This window comes from Lonchura striata, chromosome Z (genome assembly GCF_050655825.1).
Source record: "Lonchura striata isolate lonStrDom1 chromosome Z, ASM5065582v1, whole genome shotgun sequence".
NCBI classification, from domain to species: Eukaryota; Metazoa; Chordata; class Aves; order Passeriformes; family Estrildidae; genus Lonchura; species Lonchura striata.
Window position 1 is genome coordinate 75,737,809 of NC_140740.1, and position 18,273 is coordinate 75,756,081.

At 42.2% G+C, this 18,273-nt stretch overlaps 2 protein-coding genes across 2 annotated transcripts; both read right to left on the minus strand.

The window, feature by feature from the left end:
- Nucleotides 1-561: 561 nt before the first annotated feature.
- Nucleotides 562-6,885, minus strand: KGD4 (alpha-ketoglutarate dehydrogenase subunit 4). Its single transcript, XM_021531153.3, has 4 exons — nt 6,837-6,885; nt 5,701-5,764; nt 2,061-2,263; nt 562-840 (listed from the first exon to the last, which is right to left on the minus strand). Exons 1-4 carry the CDS (start codon nt 6,873-6,875, stop codon nt 823-825), a joined length of 324 nt encoding a protein of 107 aa, XP_021386828.3. The 5' UTR covers nt 6,876-6,885; the 3' UTR covers nt 562-822.
- Nucleotides 6,886-6,997: 112 nt separating this feature from the next.
- CENPH (centromere protein H) lies at nt 6,998-14,494 on the minus strand. Its single transcript, XM_021531154.3, has 9 exons — nt 14,134-14,494; nt 13,991-14,046; nt 12,727-12,775; nt 12,282-12,356; nt 11,548-11,604; nt 10,609-10,672; nt 10,276-10,327; nt 9,011-9,171; nt 6,998-7,828 (listed from the first exon to the last, which is right to left on the minus strand). Exons 1-9 carry the CDS (start codon nt 14,469-14,471, stop codon nt 7,739-7,741), a joined length of 942 nt encoding a protein of 313 aa, XP_021386829.2. The 5' UTR covers nt 14,472-14,494; the 3' UTR covers nt 6,998-7,738.
- Nucleotides 14,495-18,273: the final 3,779 nt, after the last annotated feature.

The following is an 18,273-nucleotide window of genomic DNA, read 5'->3' on the forward strand; positions in this document are numbered from 1 at the left end:
GCCCTGGTGAGGCCTCACCTGGAGTGCTGTGTCCAGTTCTGGGCTCCTCAGGACAACAGAGACATGGAGCACCTGGAGCAGGTCCAGCAAAGGGCAACAAATTTTATTAAGGATCTGGAGCATCCCTCTTAAGAGGAAGGGCAGGGAGAGCTGGGGCTGTTCAGCCTCGAGGAAACAGAACTGAGAGGGGACCTCCTTCATCAACATCTATCAGTACTTGAAGGGGAATTGCCAAGATGGACCAGGCTTTTCCTAGTGGCACCAAGCAGTAGAACAAAGGCAATGGACAGATATTGATACCCAGGAAGTTCCACCTGACATGAGAAAGAACTTCTTTACTGTGCTGGCGACCATGCTGTGGAACAGATTGCCCACAGAAGGTTTGGAGTCTCCCTCACTGAAAATAGTCAAACACCATCTGGACACAATCCTGTGCCATGTGCTCTGGGATGACCCTACTTGAGCAGAAATGTCAGAAAAGATGACCCATTGTGGTTCCTTCCAACCTGATTCATTCTGTGACTCTGTGACCTCAACCAGCGTAAAAACGACATGACCCTGTTGACTTTTCAAATGGCTAATTAGAAAAATATTTTAATGGTGCAGATGTAATATATATTCAACTGCTATTAGCCATCAACATAAAATCCTTCTCAGTTACAAACAAATCAGTATCTTGTGTGTTGTGTCAATCTTCTCACCCATCATATGGGATTTTATTAAAGCTATTAGTATACAATAATTTTTAATATTAAGGAAATGCCTTTACTGTGAATATAATACCTCAGTCTTCAACAGTGGCCAAGAAACTATCTTCTACGTTTATTCTGGACCTCCACGCTGTGAAAGAAAAGCATTCAGTTAAATATATTCTGCTAACAGAACTTAAAACTGAGATCAAATTCTCTTTTAAACTGTGACAGACTAAGAGACATAGTTCTAGTTTTAATTTCTGATTTAAATACTTACTTTTCTACCTATATAAGAACAGACAGCATGCCAAATACCAGCATCCACCAATCATGGCCACATTTTTTTCAAGGGAAAGTACAAAGAAATCAACACATGCTACCTACAGTTACAGCTGCTTCCATGTCTTTTTCTGTGAAGAAACCTGAGTCTTAACCTTTAAAATGTCCGAGAAACACAATACTAACAGACACAAGTTTTAATGGAACTTTCACTGGGTACATTCCAAAGTGCTAAGTAAAACCAAAGCCAAGCAGTCATTACAATCTTAATGAGAAATCAGAAAGGTATTCAGTTCATTATTTTCCCAACAAAATTATTTTACAATTTACCTCACTGTTAAACAAACTTATGCAAAAAGTCGAGAAGTGTATTACAGTTGGAAATAACTGATTTTATTTCTACTATATAGATGCAGCCTCCTTGCATATATGAAGGAAAATTTATTTCCTCAACTAATGTTGTTACGCCATACATGTCCTTACCATTTAACAAAGTTTTGCAAGCATCTTTTCATTTCAAACTCAGCATCATCTCACAAATTCCTCACATTTTGTGCATTCTCCCTTTTGAACCATCAATTTTTACAACTGAGAGTTGTTACAGAACAGAAGCAGTTTTTTTTTGCCTTTCATGTACGATGTCATAAGTATCGCAGAAAATAAGTTTAATAAAATGTTTCCACTACTTGAAATACAAGAGTTAATTTACTAATAAATAACTTATAAAACCAATTTGAGAAATATTTTGGACTTGATTCACCTGGTTATAGCCTTTCCAGGTCTAAGAACAAACTTCTGTGATCCCGCCTGGCAGAGTCAAATTACACATTAAACAGCTGTTATAAAACAGGCAGTGGTGGCAATTAATGCAGGCTATGACTATCAGCACATCTGTTCTAAGTCCAAATCTCTCTACTCAGTGGTACCACGAGCTACTATACAGTGAGAGTTGGGTAACTTCTGTATTAAGAATTGGTACATAGGGTATTGCGTATGAAAACCATGAAAGCCCAGGGCACGCTCTTAGAAAGAATTACTATGTAATATCATACCAGAAGATGTAGAAATAAGCTAAAGAAAAAAACTTACTTGAATATATTCAATCTCTTCATCTGACATTTGTCTCCTTCTGTATTTCTGAGGTAAAGTTCTTGTTAATTCAGAAGTGTCTGGTGTGCCTTGTACTCTACTAACACGTGAAATATTTTGAAACGCCGGTGATATGCCTCCTACAGATTCCTGTGCTTTTGAAGCATGGAGAGATGGCATACTTGCTTGTAGAGACTCCTGCACTGAAACCCAGATTTCAAAACCATTTACAGAAATATTACTAGACTGTAAAATTAATAAGCAGCCAATAAAATCTACCATTGCTTGAAAATTTTATTCATTATAACAAATACCTAAAAGAATTAAATCACTCTACTTCTTACAACCTGCTTTTATTGTTGTCAAATTATCAAGTGTCAAATATCAAGAGCAGAATCTAAAAATTCTGACAGAAGTTCGAATGGCAGAAACACTAATGTGGAAACAAATAATGTATCAGCACACAACCCAACAATGGCTTTTTCACTGGCAAGCTGTACTTGGAGAAAAAGCATAAAGTCATGTAAATGTTTGTGTGTGGGCAATTATGTAAAAAGATAACAGACTATACTCACTGGTGAGGTTCTAGAGGACTGGAAGGTGGCCAATATGACACCCATTCACAAACCAGGTGGGAAGGAGGATCCTGGTAATTAGCCAGAGTCTAGCAGGTAAGGTTATGGAACAGTTTCTATTGTGTCATATCACCCAGAACTTACAGGTTGGCCAGGGTATCAGACCCAGCCAGCAGGGGTTTAGGAGGGGTAGGTCGTGTTTGACCAACCTGGTCTCCTTTTATGACCAGGTGACAGGCCTGGTGGGTGCAGGAAGGGCTGTGGATGTTGTGTACCTGGACTTCAGCAAGGCCTTTGGCACTGTCTCCCACAGCACACTGCTGGAAAAGCTGCAGCCCACGGCTGGGACAGGAGCACTCAGTGCTGGGTTCAGAACTGGCTGCATGGCCGGGCCAGAGAGTGCTGGTGAGCAGTGCTGCATCCAGCTGGGGCCAGGCACCAGTGGTGTCCCTCAGGGCTCTGTACTGGGACCAGTTCTGTTTAATATCTTTATTGATGATATGGATGAAGGTATTCACTCGTAAATTTGCAGATGACTAAGGTGGGGGGTGTCAATCCATTGGAATGTAGGAGAGCTCTGCAGAGAGACCTGGAATGGTTGAATGGAGGAGCAGAGACTAACAGGATGAAGTTTAATAAATCCAAGTGCCAAGCCCTGTGTTTTGGCCACAATAACTCCCTGCACTGCTATAGGCTGGGACAGTGTGGCTGGACAGTCCCCAGGCAGAAAGAGACATGGGGGTACTGGTTGTACTGGTTGACATACAACTGAGCATAAGCCAGCAGTGCGCACTGGTGGCCAAGAAGGCCAACCAGTGTCAGGAATAGTGTGGCCAGCAGGAGCAGGGAGGTCACCTTTCCCCTGTATTTGGCACTGGTGAGAGCACACCTTGAGTGCTGTGTCCAGTTCTGGGTCCCTCAGTTTGGGAAGGACGTTGAGACGTTTGAGTACGTCCAGAGGAGGCAACGAGGCTGGTGAGGGACTTGGATCACAAACCCTGTGAGGAATGGCTGAGGGAGCTGGGGTTGTTTAGCCTGGAGAAAATGTGGATGTGCTTAAAAAAAGATTGGATGTGGCACTCGGTGCCATGGTTTAGCTGAAGTGTTAGGGCATGAGCTGGACTCAAGGATCTTGAAGGTCTCTTCCAACCTAGTGATTCTGTGATATGTAAGGGTAAAACACCTGACAAAGCAGAATGCTTCCACCGAAGTCCTTCCCAGTGCTCCAGAAAAATGAGCAAGACAAGTGCAACATCTAACAATTAGACAGAAGCTCTATATAACTATAAAATAAGCAACATAAAAACTGCATGTACAAAAGCGTGTGAGCAGCCACACCACCACAATTTTGCCTGCCTTTGTCCTTCCTGGCTCCAGCAAGACCAATGACCATAAAGGAGAGGGAGCCAGTTTTAGCCTTCATGAGTCTGATGCAGTTGCAGGGTTGGGACCAACAATCAAACACCTGCAGCTCTGTGACAAAGCTACCATTGAGAGGCATATTAAGAAGCTGTCGGTCATAAGACTGGGTCTGAAAGTCCCAAAGTGGCTCAGAAATAATGGAAGATCCAAAACAGAGCAAGGCAGAAGTGAGCCCATTAGAAGCAGCATATTTATTGTGAACAGGGGGCAAGGTATTTTTGTTTCAAGAAATAATACACCTTATATTAAAAAAAAAAAAAAAATCAGTTTCTCCAAGTTTGTTTCACCTACCACAAAAGAGATTTGTCAAGGATTTTCCTCTACTGTAACTTTCAGTCTGAAGTGCAGTTGGAGTAGACTCATTAGCAAATTAAAAACATCAGAAGTGCAGTAATCAGAAATTTTACTGTTGCTGCTTTAGTTCTATTACAGTCTGTATTACATCTCTTCCTTCCCTATTTGAGACCATAATGTTGCAGTAGTAATAGGCCCACTAGAATCTGGCTGGCCTTTCACATCCCTAGTTGCTCTGAGGAGCCATTTAGCTATGTAGGAGCAACAATCTGGTACAATTAAATGCAGATTTTGCTACAGCATTCAAGCAAGTCAAAGTAGTTGCAGTTTACTAACAAGATGACAGATTCTGATGAAGGTAGAAAAGTCTAACATAACTAAAAGACACAGTCACAAGAATCTTCTGACACAGAGATAAACAAGAGGTCAGAAACACATTTTCAAGCTTTTGAGAAAGTAATTCACTGGCATGACATAAAAAATGTACATAATTGTAACAGAAAGTTATTGCAGAAAATAGTTCCTGAAGAGTTCACAGGCAAGTCAGAAGAGGCATTTATATAAGCTGTGGAGGCTTTCAAATGTTAAACTAAAGTTAAAGCTAAACTGTGGGCTTGATAATGCTGTGACAAATAGCTAGGCACAGTGTAATACCAAAAGAAGTGAGAATAACGTAACAGAGCTTTTGAAGACAACTGCTACTTTTCTTTCAGTCCTTTTTGACCCCAAAGGACTTCTAAATCAACATATTGCTTGAATTGTTTTAATACAATAGTATTGGGAGTACCATGAATATCAACATAAGTATAAAAGTTAATGTCAAAGATTGCAATGAAATAATTCTCACCTTTAGTTAGTAACAGAAGAAAATACTTCTTAAAATGTAGAGGGCTAAATCTCCCAGCTATAATCGTGTTTTGAAAATACAGCAGAAAATATATCACATGTTTCAACTAAGAAAAAATGAGGAAAATGCAGCATAATTTATGCAAATATAACTGAATAGCTAAAGCTGCTTCAAACTGACTTGGGCGTGGTAATTTTAGTAATTAATATTTGGGAAAATGTGACTTTATATAAAGTAGAAAACAAACACTGGAAATCCTTGTGAATCTTTTCTTGAGAAAAAAATAAAGATGTGCATGCATTATTTGTCTGCACACAGTTGCACACAAAAGACGTTGTGAAGAACATTCAAGAGCTTCCTTCAAACTAAACCAAGCATGTTTCAAAAACCTCACTCCAACTCAGTTCAGCTGTATAGTTGGAAGAGAGAAATTGGGTCCTGGTTCTTCAACAAAACAGTAAAGAAATGTGGCACAAGCTCTATCCATACCCAAAATACTTACTTTTAGGCCTGGGACCACTTTTTCTGTCTGGGAACTTTATTAATGGAGTATGTGGCTTGACTACCTAGAAGGAGACCAGGTAGTGGGAGAAAGACACAGGTTACCGTGAATAATAAAATGGCATGCACCATGTATGAAACAACCACTCTTAAACAGCTGCTCTTTGCACTACTTCTCTGACACACTTACTGCTTCTTGAAGTCCTATGTTTACCCCAGGTAAAGAAGGTTACTTTAAAAAGTAGTCCTGCACCCTGCGGTCCAGAGCAGGTACAGGCTTTGTCTTCCTTTTCTCATCAGTGTGCGTGTATGTGTGCAGAAGCAGCCACTACCACTGCATAAATGCAATCACAATGAAATCTGCTCTCGTGAGAACCCACCCAGAGTGCTGTGTCCAGGTCTGGGGTCTCCAGAGCAAAAAAACAAACAAACAAACAAACAAACAAAAAGAACCCAAACAAGCTGATGCGCTGGAGTGAGTCCAGAGCAGGGCCGTTAAGATGATCAGAGGGCTGAAGAACCTCTCCTGTGAGTACATGCTGAGAGAGCTGGGGGTGCTCAGCCTGAAAAATGCTCTGGGGAGACCTTACAACCCAAAAAGGGCAGGTTTAGATTGGAAAGCTTAAGAAGTTCTTTATTTTGAGGTTGGGAAGCACTGGCACAAGTTGCCTAGAGCATCTGGAGCTGTCCCATCCCTAGAAGTGTCCAACACCAGGCTGGACGGGGCTTTGAGCAACCTGGTGTAATGAAGGTGTCCCTGCCCACGGCGGGGGTGCTGTAACTAGGTGACCTTTAAGGTCCCTTCCGATCCAACCCATGCCGTGGTTCCACAGCTCTCTAGCGCACGGAATCGCGAGCTGTGCTCTGCCTGTACAAAGCACTTTCACCTTGCAGAGCACATCTCAGGAAGGAGCTGCCAGCCAGCTCCGCACCCGCCGCTCTCACAGCGCCCGGCGCCCGCGACACCGCCTGCGCGCCTCCGCGCAGCTCTCCCCAAGGACATCGGCCACCCCGCCGGCGTGCCCTCAGCCCGCGGCCGCCTCACACCTGCTGCTCGGCGGCGGCAGCAGCAGCGAGCCCCGCCGCTCCAGCCAAGGCTCCGGCTGCCCAAGACGCTGCCGCCCGGGCCGCCCTTACCTGCACCGCCCGGGCAGCGGCCGCCATCTTGCTGCCCATGGCGCGGAGCTGCGGGCAGCCCCGGCCCCGCCCACAGCCCCGGCCTGGGCGGGGCCTCCGCGGCGCCCGGCCTGCCGCGCCCCGCTCCGCCGCGCCTCAGAGAAACCCGAGCCAGTGAAGCGTTCTCAGGAGAATCAGCATTCTCTTTATTAGATCAAGGCACTCATCTTAAAAAAAATAGCTAGTGAGCACTCATCAAGTTAAAAATGGCGTCGCACGCCAAGACAAGAAGAGACATTACACACTCCCTAAGTGTGTTATGCCTCAAGAGTTATTTCCTTCAAGCATCAAGCAACACTGAAAAAAGCGCAAATGCTAATGAAGACTTGCAATTACAACACTGTTTAGCTGCACAGTTGACAGTATAAAGTTACCTCTACAGACAAGAGTCACTGCTAAAAAGAGCACAGAATTTCTGGTGTTTAAAATTATACATAATGTCTTAATAATAAAGATAATCCCAACTTTAGACTTGCTCATAAATTTTCCTGACTGGGACACAGCAGGGTCGTGCATCCTGCTTAAGCTCTACAGCCTGCTGGTCCCCAGGAAAGGGGTACAGCAAATCCTCAGTTTAAGTCCACTTCCACATGAAACCTTGAAACTTTTCTTGTGTTCTGGCTGCCTTTCACAGGAATGTAAGTGCTCAAAGACAGGTCTGCTTGAGAACTGAGTCTGCAGGTAGTTATATTTAATCAGCTCTACTACCCACTTTGACACATTCTAACTCTCTGGAGGGAACAACATCTTTCAGAAAGGTCAAATTTTAAGTCTTGAAGTGTATTTTTGAGATACACATAATCTATCAAATTTAGTCAAAATGCACACACTGTATAACAATAGACACCATGTATCCTGACTCACTAAACATAGACGTTTTTTTCAAGCTGTAGAACAATTGCCTTTAAAGATGGATCTTCTGCCCAGTTAACTTTGCTTCCAACTATGATGTTCTATAAATGAGAAAGATTTATAGGTTAAAACAAGCACTTGTAAAGGACAATTCTTAGTAAAATATCTCAAAATAAATCACCTTTATAATTTTTTTATTTGAAAGCCCTTGAAATTCATAAGTGTTTGAAGTAGACAGGATGAAGGGAAAAAGGAGAAAGGGAATTAATCCTGTTGTTGATACAAAGGCAAAAAAATCCCAAATCCATGCTTTTTTATTTCCTAGAGGGCCTTCATACTACATATATGCTAAACACAGAAATGTAGAGAACGTTTTTAACAATATGAAGTACAGTTTGCCACAAACACAAAACAACACAGTTAACATTCTCACCCTGCCACTCTGGATTGAAAAGGGAAATTTAAATTTAACCAAAGAAGATTTACTCTACATAGGGCTCAGAAAATTTCAGGAATACAAAACCAGGACTCTAAATTTAGAAATCATCTAAATTTCTTGTTCTCAATTTGAGATGTAATGACATTAGCAATGCAAAATAGTAGCAGCCATATTTTTGTCTTTGACATTCCTATGCAGCCTGAGACCCTTCCACCCTAACCCAAACCATGATTTTGCATGATTTCACATTGCAGGTGACCTGTCAATCGCTGCCTGTATACAGACTAATTAGCAGCCCTGGACACATGGATAACCAGAAGAGCAAAGTCTACACTGCTGAAAGAATTTGGAGACTGGCTGTGGTTGCAGGCCAAGGCTTTCACAGGTCTCTAGGGGGTAACACAAACAGAGAAAGCCAGAAGGGGAAGATGAAGGTTCCCTGGTAAGGTAGGACTAACACCTATTTATTTTTTCTAACCATGAGGTGGGGGAAACTGATTTGGTAGGGTGTAGAGGTTACTCAGAGCAGAAGGAAATACACCCATTACTGTGACAGACATTCTTCAAGAAAGATACATTATTTTTGTACCTTTAAGGAAACAAAGAGAGATTGATAGCCTGTCTCTAAACTCTGCAAAAATTAATGCAAAGATGCTTGTGACAATTTCATTCTCTTAGCCTTTAAAGCAATAGAAATCTTCCTTCTATGCACGGTCCTTCCATTAGCACTGTTAAAGGTTTTAGAAAACAATTTTGTGTTGTTAAGCTATATTTGCCATACAGTATATTATCTTGAGTATAATGAAAAATTGTAAAATTGATTCTAAAAGCCACACAACATTACCTGGAACACATTTTGAATTATTGTAGTCATCTGTCTTTCTTTTTCTAAGGTAGCAAACATCTTCTCTGTTTTCCTGGAATCCATACTTGCTTGTTTTTCCTTTTGCTTTTTCATCATGATCTGAATTTGCTGTAGTTTCTGTCCTCCATATGCTTTTAGTGCTGTTACATTATTAGGAAAATTAAGCATTAAGTAGTTAGGTGTACAGCAGAACTGAAGATACTCATTCCCTCACAGCCACCTAAAGCACTTCCACTGCATAACCCTTATTTCATGCTCCACTCCTTCCCTCCAATATAACTCAATATATTTCTTCTATGAAAGAAGCAACACATGCTGTGACTACTTGGTACACAGATCAAACTACATCAATTGCCTCCCTGGCCAACAGCAAAACAGAAAGTACATTGTATGCTGCCTGCATTTTCCTCACAGGGGCTAATTTGCATATCTGCATACCCTGTTTTTGAGTGCCACAACTTTTGGAGGTCTTTTTTATACCTTTTAAAGACCCTTACTCCTTTTTCAGATTTCACTGAAACCAAATTCCAAAGTCATACAAGGAGCATGCAGACATGACCAGATAATATTACTATTTTTACAGGAAACCAGGTTAAAAACTAGACTGATTAAGTGCTTAGGGGCAGTTCATACACTGAAAGAATGCTGGCAGAGGATTCCTTCCTTTATTTGCAAAGATATCAGTATGTTAATTTTTCCCATGTGAACAGTTATTTCGTTACCATCAATATTTACACAACTCCCCACACGACTCAAACAATAGCTGTTAAAATTGTTAAAGTTCTGAATATGATGTCATATCTAAATTTGAACCATTCCAACAAGGCTACTGAACACCAATATATACACACTTCTTCTTAAGTAAATTCCCTCTCTATTCTGCAAGCACCTCATAAATGCGCAGTATGACAAAAAAAGTATCTTTTAGTTGCTATAGGGGTGATTTAAATGACAAACAATGTGTAACTTTCTGAGGACCTTACGTGAAATAATAAAATGCTGCCACAATGTTTTTGAGTGTTCTCTTGCATCTCTCATTCTAACATGTCAGTCTCAAGTTCAAGTAGGGAACATACCAGCTCATCTCTACAGTACTTTCTACTCTTCTAACAAGTTTAATAACTGTGTTGAGTTTTGTTACTTCCCATGTAAATTAATATTGCTACAAGAACAACTTTAAAATATGAACTATATGAACTCTTCATTAAAATATAAACTAAAGTCAATACAGATAACACACTTACAGAGTCTTTCCCTTTTAATGTTAACCAGCTGCTGTTCCTTCTCTTGTATTTTCTGAAAGAAAAAGAAAAAGTATTTTCCAGACTCTTGTCTTCAAAAATATTGAAATATGCTAATTCAATCCACACCACAGCTAAGGGCAACTCAAAAACAGACTTACTTACATAATCACTTTAAATAATCCTTAATTTTGACAGCAATAGGAACTGCACCCGTGTTCCCACATGTTTAGTTTTGAATGACTTGTGCAGTCCTGTTGCTTTCAAAGCGCACTCCTGCCCATGTGGGGTTGGTTGACCTGCACAACAGTAACAGAAGCTAAAACTGCTACTTACCTGCTGATACTCAATTATTGTCTGGCTGAGCAATACTAGGTGTTTCATTGTTTCCAGGATCAGACTAAGGAAGGAAACAGTTGCATACCTTAAGACCATGAATATAAGTCAATATCATAAATGTTTTAATCAACTTTATTTAGTTTAAATAAAGAATTTCTAATTTTTACTAATAGCAAATTAATACTACATGTCACTTCTTTTTGCGCTTACACTTACAACATCACTTCTTTTTACAGTTAATATACTCAGTATCATTGTAGAGGCTAAAGAGTTCTGTCACTTCCCTCTCGATTTCCCTAAGATTTCATTTAAGTCCGTTCAACATTTTACATCACAGAGTTTGGAAGGCATCAAGAAAGCCTAGACATCTGGAAATGGCTATGAATTAAAGTTCCTAAATCAAGGAGATGCAATCTCTTAGCTGTATTTCTGACAGAAATTAAATTTCTCATATTACACTTCATATGCATCCACCTGTTAATAATGGGCAGGCAGTGAAAAGCTACTTTTAAATATGTTTAAGATTTCAGTTCTATTTCAAAGACATTTTGCTCCTACATTAATAAAGACAGGAAAGCAGAGGCAAGGCCCTGTTACAAGCCTGTAGTGTGCTCAGCTATTATAAATGCTGGTAATTCAGGCACTAAAGACAAAAAGCTCTCTTGGCTACAAGCAGTTCTCACTAGTGAATCAAGAGCTATGATCTCTGTAATCAAATGTGGGTAAATTCAGAGCCCAAATGCAAATCTACCATGAGTGTACGAAATCTGATCATGCTGATTATAGCCAGAAGGTAGACAGTGTATAATTCTGTCAAATCTAGAAAAAGGAAGCTTTCTTTCATAAGAGGTAAAATAAAATAATCTAGAAATGTGTCACAATAAACTGTGCAAAGTCCATTGCTTTCTAGCCATCTGAGGTCCGAGAACACCTTACCGTGAGTCCTCATCACCTTGTTGCAATTTGTTTCTCAGGGCATCCATAATTTGTATCCTGCATATTGCAAGAAATAGCATATGACTGATGAGAACTCATAAGAAACAGAGAAGCAGGAAACTGAGAGAAGCAGATTTAAATAAGTAATATAAGAACATAATTTCCAGGATTCCACTTTTGTCCACTTTCACATTGGAATTATATAAACAAAATACTCTGTACCTTTTAAATACCACACTTCTTAAATAATGGGGCTTAACTCTCAGGACAGGAAAGAAGTATCAATGATTATTGATACTTAGAATGACAACTCCTTTTTCTCTTGACCAACATATTTGGACACCATTAATCCTAGAGTCTGCAGAAAGGAAGTTGGGCAAAGGTGTGAATTCAAATCAAAAGCCATGAAACACATGGGATGTCTAACATCCACTTCCATCATTTGGAAAATATTGCTAAGAAATATGCTTACTGGTCTGTACAGTCACTCTTTCCCTACTGTAAAGGAACTTTTGGATGTACACATTTCAGCCTGTAAGCTTTTAGTTTTGGTGGGCTTTTTTTTGTTTTGTTTTCTATAGCATATCAATCTGCATTCCTATTGTTCAATAGTACTTAAAACCTCCCCAATCTCCCATATCACTTTAAAATCCTGTTTTAATCAGACCTATGTATATATGCATCTATGTATGCACACACAGAAAAGAAAGCTCCAAATAAAGGATGAAGAAAACCTTTGCAAGGCCAACATCTTGTTCTGGAAAGAGACTTTTACTTCTTCTATATCGTTTTCCAAATGTTGTGTGGCACTGAAAGACAAAAAGACAGACAGCCTGAGTGTGAAGATAACAGAGTTTAAAAGCAGTGTGACATTTTAAATCGCTTTCCATTTATCTTATGTAAGAATTTTTCATGTGAGCCACAAATCATTAGGGCCAGGAGTAATTTAGCATCTGGAACTATATTAGTGAATTCTAGCCATCACATAAAGGACTGCAAATTTAAAAGCCACATCACATACAGAAGTACATTGGGAGAATGAATAAAGCATTTCTTCCCCACATTTCCTCTTAATTTCCATTATTTTCACCAATCTTCTCTGAAGTACTGATTGTTAATCCAGCAATTCACTAAGAAGGAATAACTAGAAAAGAATTTTGCAGTTTTCCAGTGACATACCTCTGGATAACGCTTTCTTCAATCCCTTGATCAAGGAAATTTTCTTGACCTGCAAAAGAGAACGTTGTTAAAACAAGCACCACAGACTTTTAAATACAACCTATAGAACATAATGGATTAGCATTTTTTGTGTGAACAAGTTATTTCTTACTTCTATCTCCAAACTTTATTATCTTTTACAGTAAATGAGACTATGCTATCAATCAGCTGTATCAGAGAAATAACTAATTTAGCATTTTTCAGATGAGTAGAGCTGGGTTCATGATATTGCTCTATATATACTACTGGATAGTTCAGTGGAAGAGCATGTACCAGACTTCATCCTGGCTGTATAAGAAATGTGGCCAGCTGGTCAAGGGAGGTGATTCTGCCCCTCTAACTGGCTCTTGGCAGACTCCACCTGGTGTGCTGCATCCAGGCCTGGGACTCCCAACATAAGGACATGGATCTGTTAGAGAAGGTCCAGAGGAGGGCAATGAAGGTGATCAGAGGGCTGGAGCACCTCTCCTATGAGGAAAAGGTTGTGAGAGTGGTTGTTCAGCTTGGAGAAGGTTGCTTGCTGAGTCCTTCCAGTCCCTGAATGGACCTTACAAGAGAGCTGGAGAACTTTTACTACGGTATGTACTGACAGGACAATGGGGGACAGTTTGTACTTGAAAGAGGGTAGGTTTACATTAGATATACAGTGGGGTGATGAGGCACTGGTAGAGAGATTGCCCAGATAAGCTGCGGATGCCTCATCCCTGGGAGTGCTCAAGATCAGGTTGTCAGGTCAGACAGGGCTCTGGGCAAGACTGTCTAGTGGAAGGGGTCGTTGTGCATGGTGGGGGGTTTGGAAACAGATGTGTTTAATGTCCCTTCCAATCCAAATCATCTTGTGACTCCACAGGTAATGGAAACATCTTAAATCAGTATTGCTGCCAAACACTTTGGCAAACTTTTGGCAAGACTACAGCCTCAGTGACCAGGTTTCTGAAAACCATCACTACATGTCAGAGGAGCCTAAAGTTCAAATCCAGAAAAGGAAGTTAAGGGCAACAGCTATATGGCATCTTTGTAAATATTTAAATATGTCTCAAAAGATGCCTAGAAAACATGTTAAAACGAACAGCCAGGGGGATAACCCCATTATTGTAAGGAACACTTTTGATAAATAATTAAATAAAATATTGGAAAATTATATTTTTAAAAATTATATATATATATATTCTACATCCCATTCATTGTTAGTGAAACATCCCAATGCGAGGAGATAAACACTTACTGATGAGAATTGCCGAGTTGTACTCTATTAGCTGCTCCTTCATTTGGTCCCTTAGGCTGCGGCGGGAGTAAAGCGACAAAGGTCAGAAGCTGCGCATCCCTTCATCCCACCCCGGGGCTGCTCCCCGTCCCGCCGGCACTAACCGCAGTAGACAGCAGACATCCACGTCGCCGCTGCCGCCCTGGGACCATCCCGGGGCCGGGGCCGAGGTCGAGGTCGGAGCCGGGGTCGGAGCCGAGGCCGGGGTCGGAGCCGAGGCCGGAGCCGGGGCCGAGGTCGGAGCCGGGGTCGGAGCCGGAGCCGAGGTCGGAGCCGGGGTCGGAGCCGGAGCCGAGGCCGGAGCCGGGGCCGAGGCCGGAGCCGGGGCCCGGGCCGAGGCCGGAGCCGGGGCCGAGGCCGGAGCCGGGGCCCGGGCCGAGGCCGGAGCCGGGGCCGAGGCCGGAGCCGGGGCCCGGGCCGAGCTCCCGGCCCGCGCCGCCATGGCCGCACCTTCAAACCGCGCGGCTCCCGCCGGCCCGCGCCCGCGCCTGCGCACTGCAGCGGCGGGCGGGCGGCGCAGCCCTCAGCGGCTGTGGTCCCGTGCGTGCAAGGGGAAAAATGAAAATAACACTGGCAGAGCGCTAGGTAAAGCTCAGTAATCCTTCCCTCTGACCTAGTGTTCGCACGGAGATAGAAGCAATAGGTGCAAGCTACTAACGGAAGTAAAAAATAGACTGCAAGAAATAAACACTAAGTGAAGAGAGCCGCTTTGTAGAAGCAGAGGCTTACTTGGGTTTAAGAGCAAGGGCAGCTGTCAAACCAACGATCCTGTTCACCATTAAACCAGGTGTGACCTCAGGTGTTATAGTCACGCATTCTTCTGAACGTGCCCAGGGATGCTGAGTCCTGCACAACTCTGGGCAGTTTGTTCCAATGTCTGACTGCCTTGGACAGCCTCTGTAATTGTCTAAGGGAGGGTACAGTACGGCTCCTCCTCAACAATTTCTCCTTTCTCTGTGAGCTCTGCCACCAGGCTGAGCAGATCATCCACCTCACACAGCTGTTTTCTCTGCTGCCCCCAAGTCTGACCTGGCAGACACCAGCACCAAACTCGCAGAGCTCATGCCAAGGCTGCTGTGCACACACCACCTGCGTCCGCACAGGCACCTGAGCTGTCCCCAGAGCTCACCCAAGCTCCCAGCACTGCTCACAGCCTCCAGGGAGATGCCTCAGCTGTAGGAGGAAGTTAACTATACTACTCTCCCCACCAACAAACCCCAACCAAACAAAAAATTGTGAAAGCTTTAAGTTTAATACAAATAAGGTACTTTGTATAAACAGTGAGCAGCATGCTGCTTAAATTGATATAGAAGTTTAAAAGTTTTAGCCAGAACCCATAAAATGGGAGAGTACAACTGTTCAGTGGTGCTTACCTCGGTGTTGGCGGTAGGTCTTAAAGACCTAGAAGTGAAACAACACACTTTTGAGCCAATATTAGTATAGGAGATAATATAAAGGCTGGTCTTTATTGCAGGCCTCCAGGGGAAGATATGGAAAAATGCCCCCCCTTCTCCCGCCACGGGATGAATACAGTTTTATAAGTTCAGCAAATTAACATAACTGACAAGAATTCTCAATTAGATGCACAAGTGATGAAGTAATTCCTGCCTGTTTAACCATCTTTAATCCTCTCCCAGCCTCTGCTCTTAGATAGGGGCTAAACTTTGTTTCTGAAAATGTGTCTCAAAGAGCTAGTTTCAACCTTGGCTCCCAGGAAGAACTACAATAGGACAGGGGCCTTGGACCCTCAGCGTTTAGAGACTCTGAAATGTATTTTATATTTCTTCCTGTCAGGGTATGGAAAAGGTGAGGGGAAGTACTCGTGAGGAACTATGTACAACAATAATCTACAGAGCTATGAATATATGTGAAGGAAGTGTTAACAGCAAAAATCAATCAGTGGCACATTTCTTCATAACTGCCTGCAGAGAAATAAGGCTGATTATGTTTACTCTGTTCACTAACACTATTTCAGCTCACTTAATGCTTGGTGATCAAGCCAGGCCCATCCGAATACTCAAACCCTGTTCATGAGTGGTCCATATCATCTAAGAAAGATAAAGATCTTCATCTCAGAAGTGAGCAGATCTTATTTAAGTCTGTCTGCAGTGACTCAATTGAACCAATCTCTATGTGCCATGTATTAACATATAACCATGCATATTCCCCCTACACCACTGCACCCTAAGATTCTTACCTTTTGCTTGGCAGCACACTTATTCACATTTATTACATTCTTTGACATATGCCATATAGCTGAGAGAATGTCACTCTCAGTGTAAGATGTGTAGGATTGCAGAAGTGGCAACTGAAAAGAAGGGAATCCATTATATAAGCCTATTAGAATAATCCAGTTACGCTGGGGTCTTTGTCTTCAGTTTTGCTTGGACAATTATGGTCTCTTGTCTCACAGTGGGAGGTTTTAAAAGTACTACTCTATTGCTGCTGGCTTTTATTGGTCCAAAGGGAGACAAGAACATGGTGAAATACCATGAGGAATGGAGGAAGTGTGCACCTTGTAAGAGTGGCCTTTTAAGCTGCTGCACAGGCACACTGTGTCACAAACAGGAGGTGGCCTGACAAGCACAACTTATGAACATGCATCCATTGAAGAATTTTGGAGACAAACAGAAGGCAGCTGCTGCACTCATGGATGGAAGCATGTGAACCATGTCATAATTCACAATGAACAGCTCCATCAGGTACTTGGCCAGAATGTTTTGTTCAGTTTACCTGCAGTAAGTCAGAATTGAATATTGGCTATCTCCAGGGGAAGAGCATCCTGTCAAGCCTTGGTTTAATTAAACAGGAAGAAATACTTAGAGAACACTTTCAAAGTACAGGGTTGAAATTCAAACGCCTTAATCACAGGACACTTCTGTTATATTAGGCTGCTCATAGTCCAGGACTGCCCCTTTCAATGGCAGTCTAGCAGTTACCTGCAATATCAGTGTCATGTTCCACTGTGCCTAACTGGAAGGAGTTATTTTTAAATTAGTTAGGAACAAAATTAAGTCAAAGGAGACAAACACTGTATCTAAGAACCATTTATTCCTAATGAAAAACAAAAAGTTACTCTACTAAAGAGGGCTAGAGAAGATAGAGCAAGAGGAAGAAAAATGGGAAAGGAATGGGGTGGGACTGGGAGGTAAGAGACAGAGTGAGAGAGAGAGAGAGAAAGATGCCACTGGAGGTTGGGAGTGTGTCCACAAGGTGGTGGATGCGCACACTGCTTGATGGACAACTGAGGTGAGGGGGGCACTCGGGCAGGAGGCCCAGAAGCCTGGATAGTGTCATAGTGATGATCACAGCAGTGGCTCAGTGTCAGAGTCCAGAACATCCCTCTGGCTGCTCTGGCTGTCTCGAGACCCTGGCAGAGGTCTCAGAAACCCTGGCATGAAGTCAAAAACAGCTGCAACTTTGATTTTAGCCCGTGGAAAACTGCCAGCTCTGTATGAGGAATTACAAGTCACAAGGGTTTTAGTAGTGTGATATTTGAACTAACACAGGGTGGAAAAGTAGAATTTTGGGATTTCTAGAATGGGGTTCAAGGGGGTACAAGATGGAGGAATTTGGGTGTGTCCTAGCCTTCTTCTTCTTTGTCTTGTCCTCCATGTCTTGGTGTGATGGTGGCACTTTTCTGTTGGTTTAAGGTAGAGATTCACTGTCTAACATAGATTATAGGAATTAGTGAAGAAATTGTAAACATAGACACATAGTTTTGAGTATATAATGTGGGAGCTGTCCGAGGCTGGAGAGAGAAATGTTATGGCCTCCTTGTTAGCCAAAGCTCAGAGGCAGGTCAGAGAAAGTATGTTTAGATAAGAAAAAATAAACAACCTTGAAAGCACAATCTGAAGTATTCCAGGCTCCTTTTTTGGCTGCGTTTGGGCTAGGGAAGCAAAGACTCTATGATCTCTCATGGGGTCATCCTGACCTAAGAACCTTAAGAGAAATCAACAGCTCAGAGGCCAGCAGGGTTGGATGCAGGTGGCTTAGGTAGGGACACAGGGAGGCAGAACAGACATGAGGGGTGAGCGAGAGCCAGCAAGCAAATGAAAGCCAGAAGGCAAGCTGGGGCCAGGACACAGAATTGAGGGATGGTCAACAAGGCTGACATCCTGGTGGGACTCTGTTATAGATCACCCAACCAAGATGAAGTTATTCTACAAGCAGCTGAAGGATGTTTCAGCATCAGCAGCCCTTGTTCTTGTAGGTGATTTTAACCTGCCAGATACCTGCTG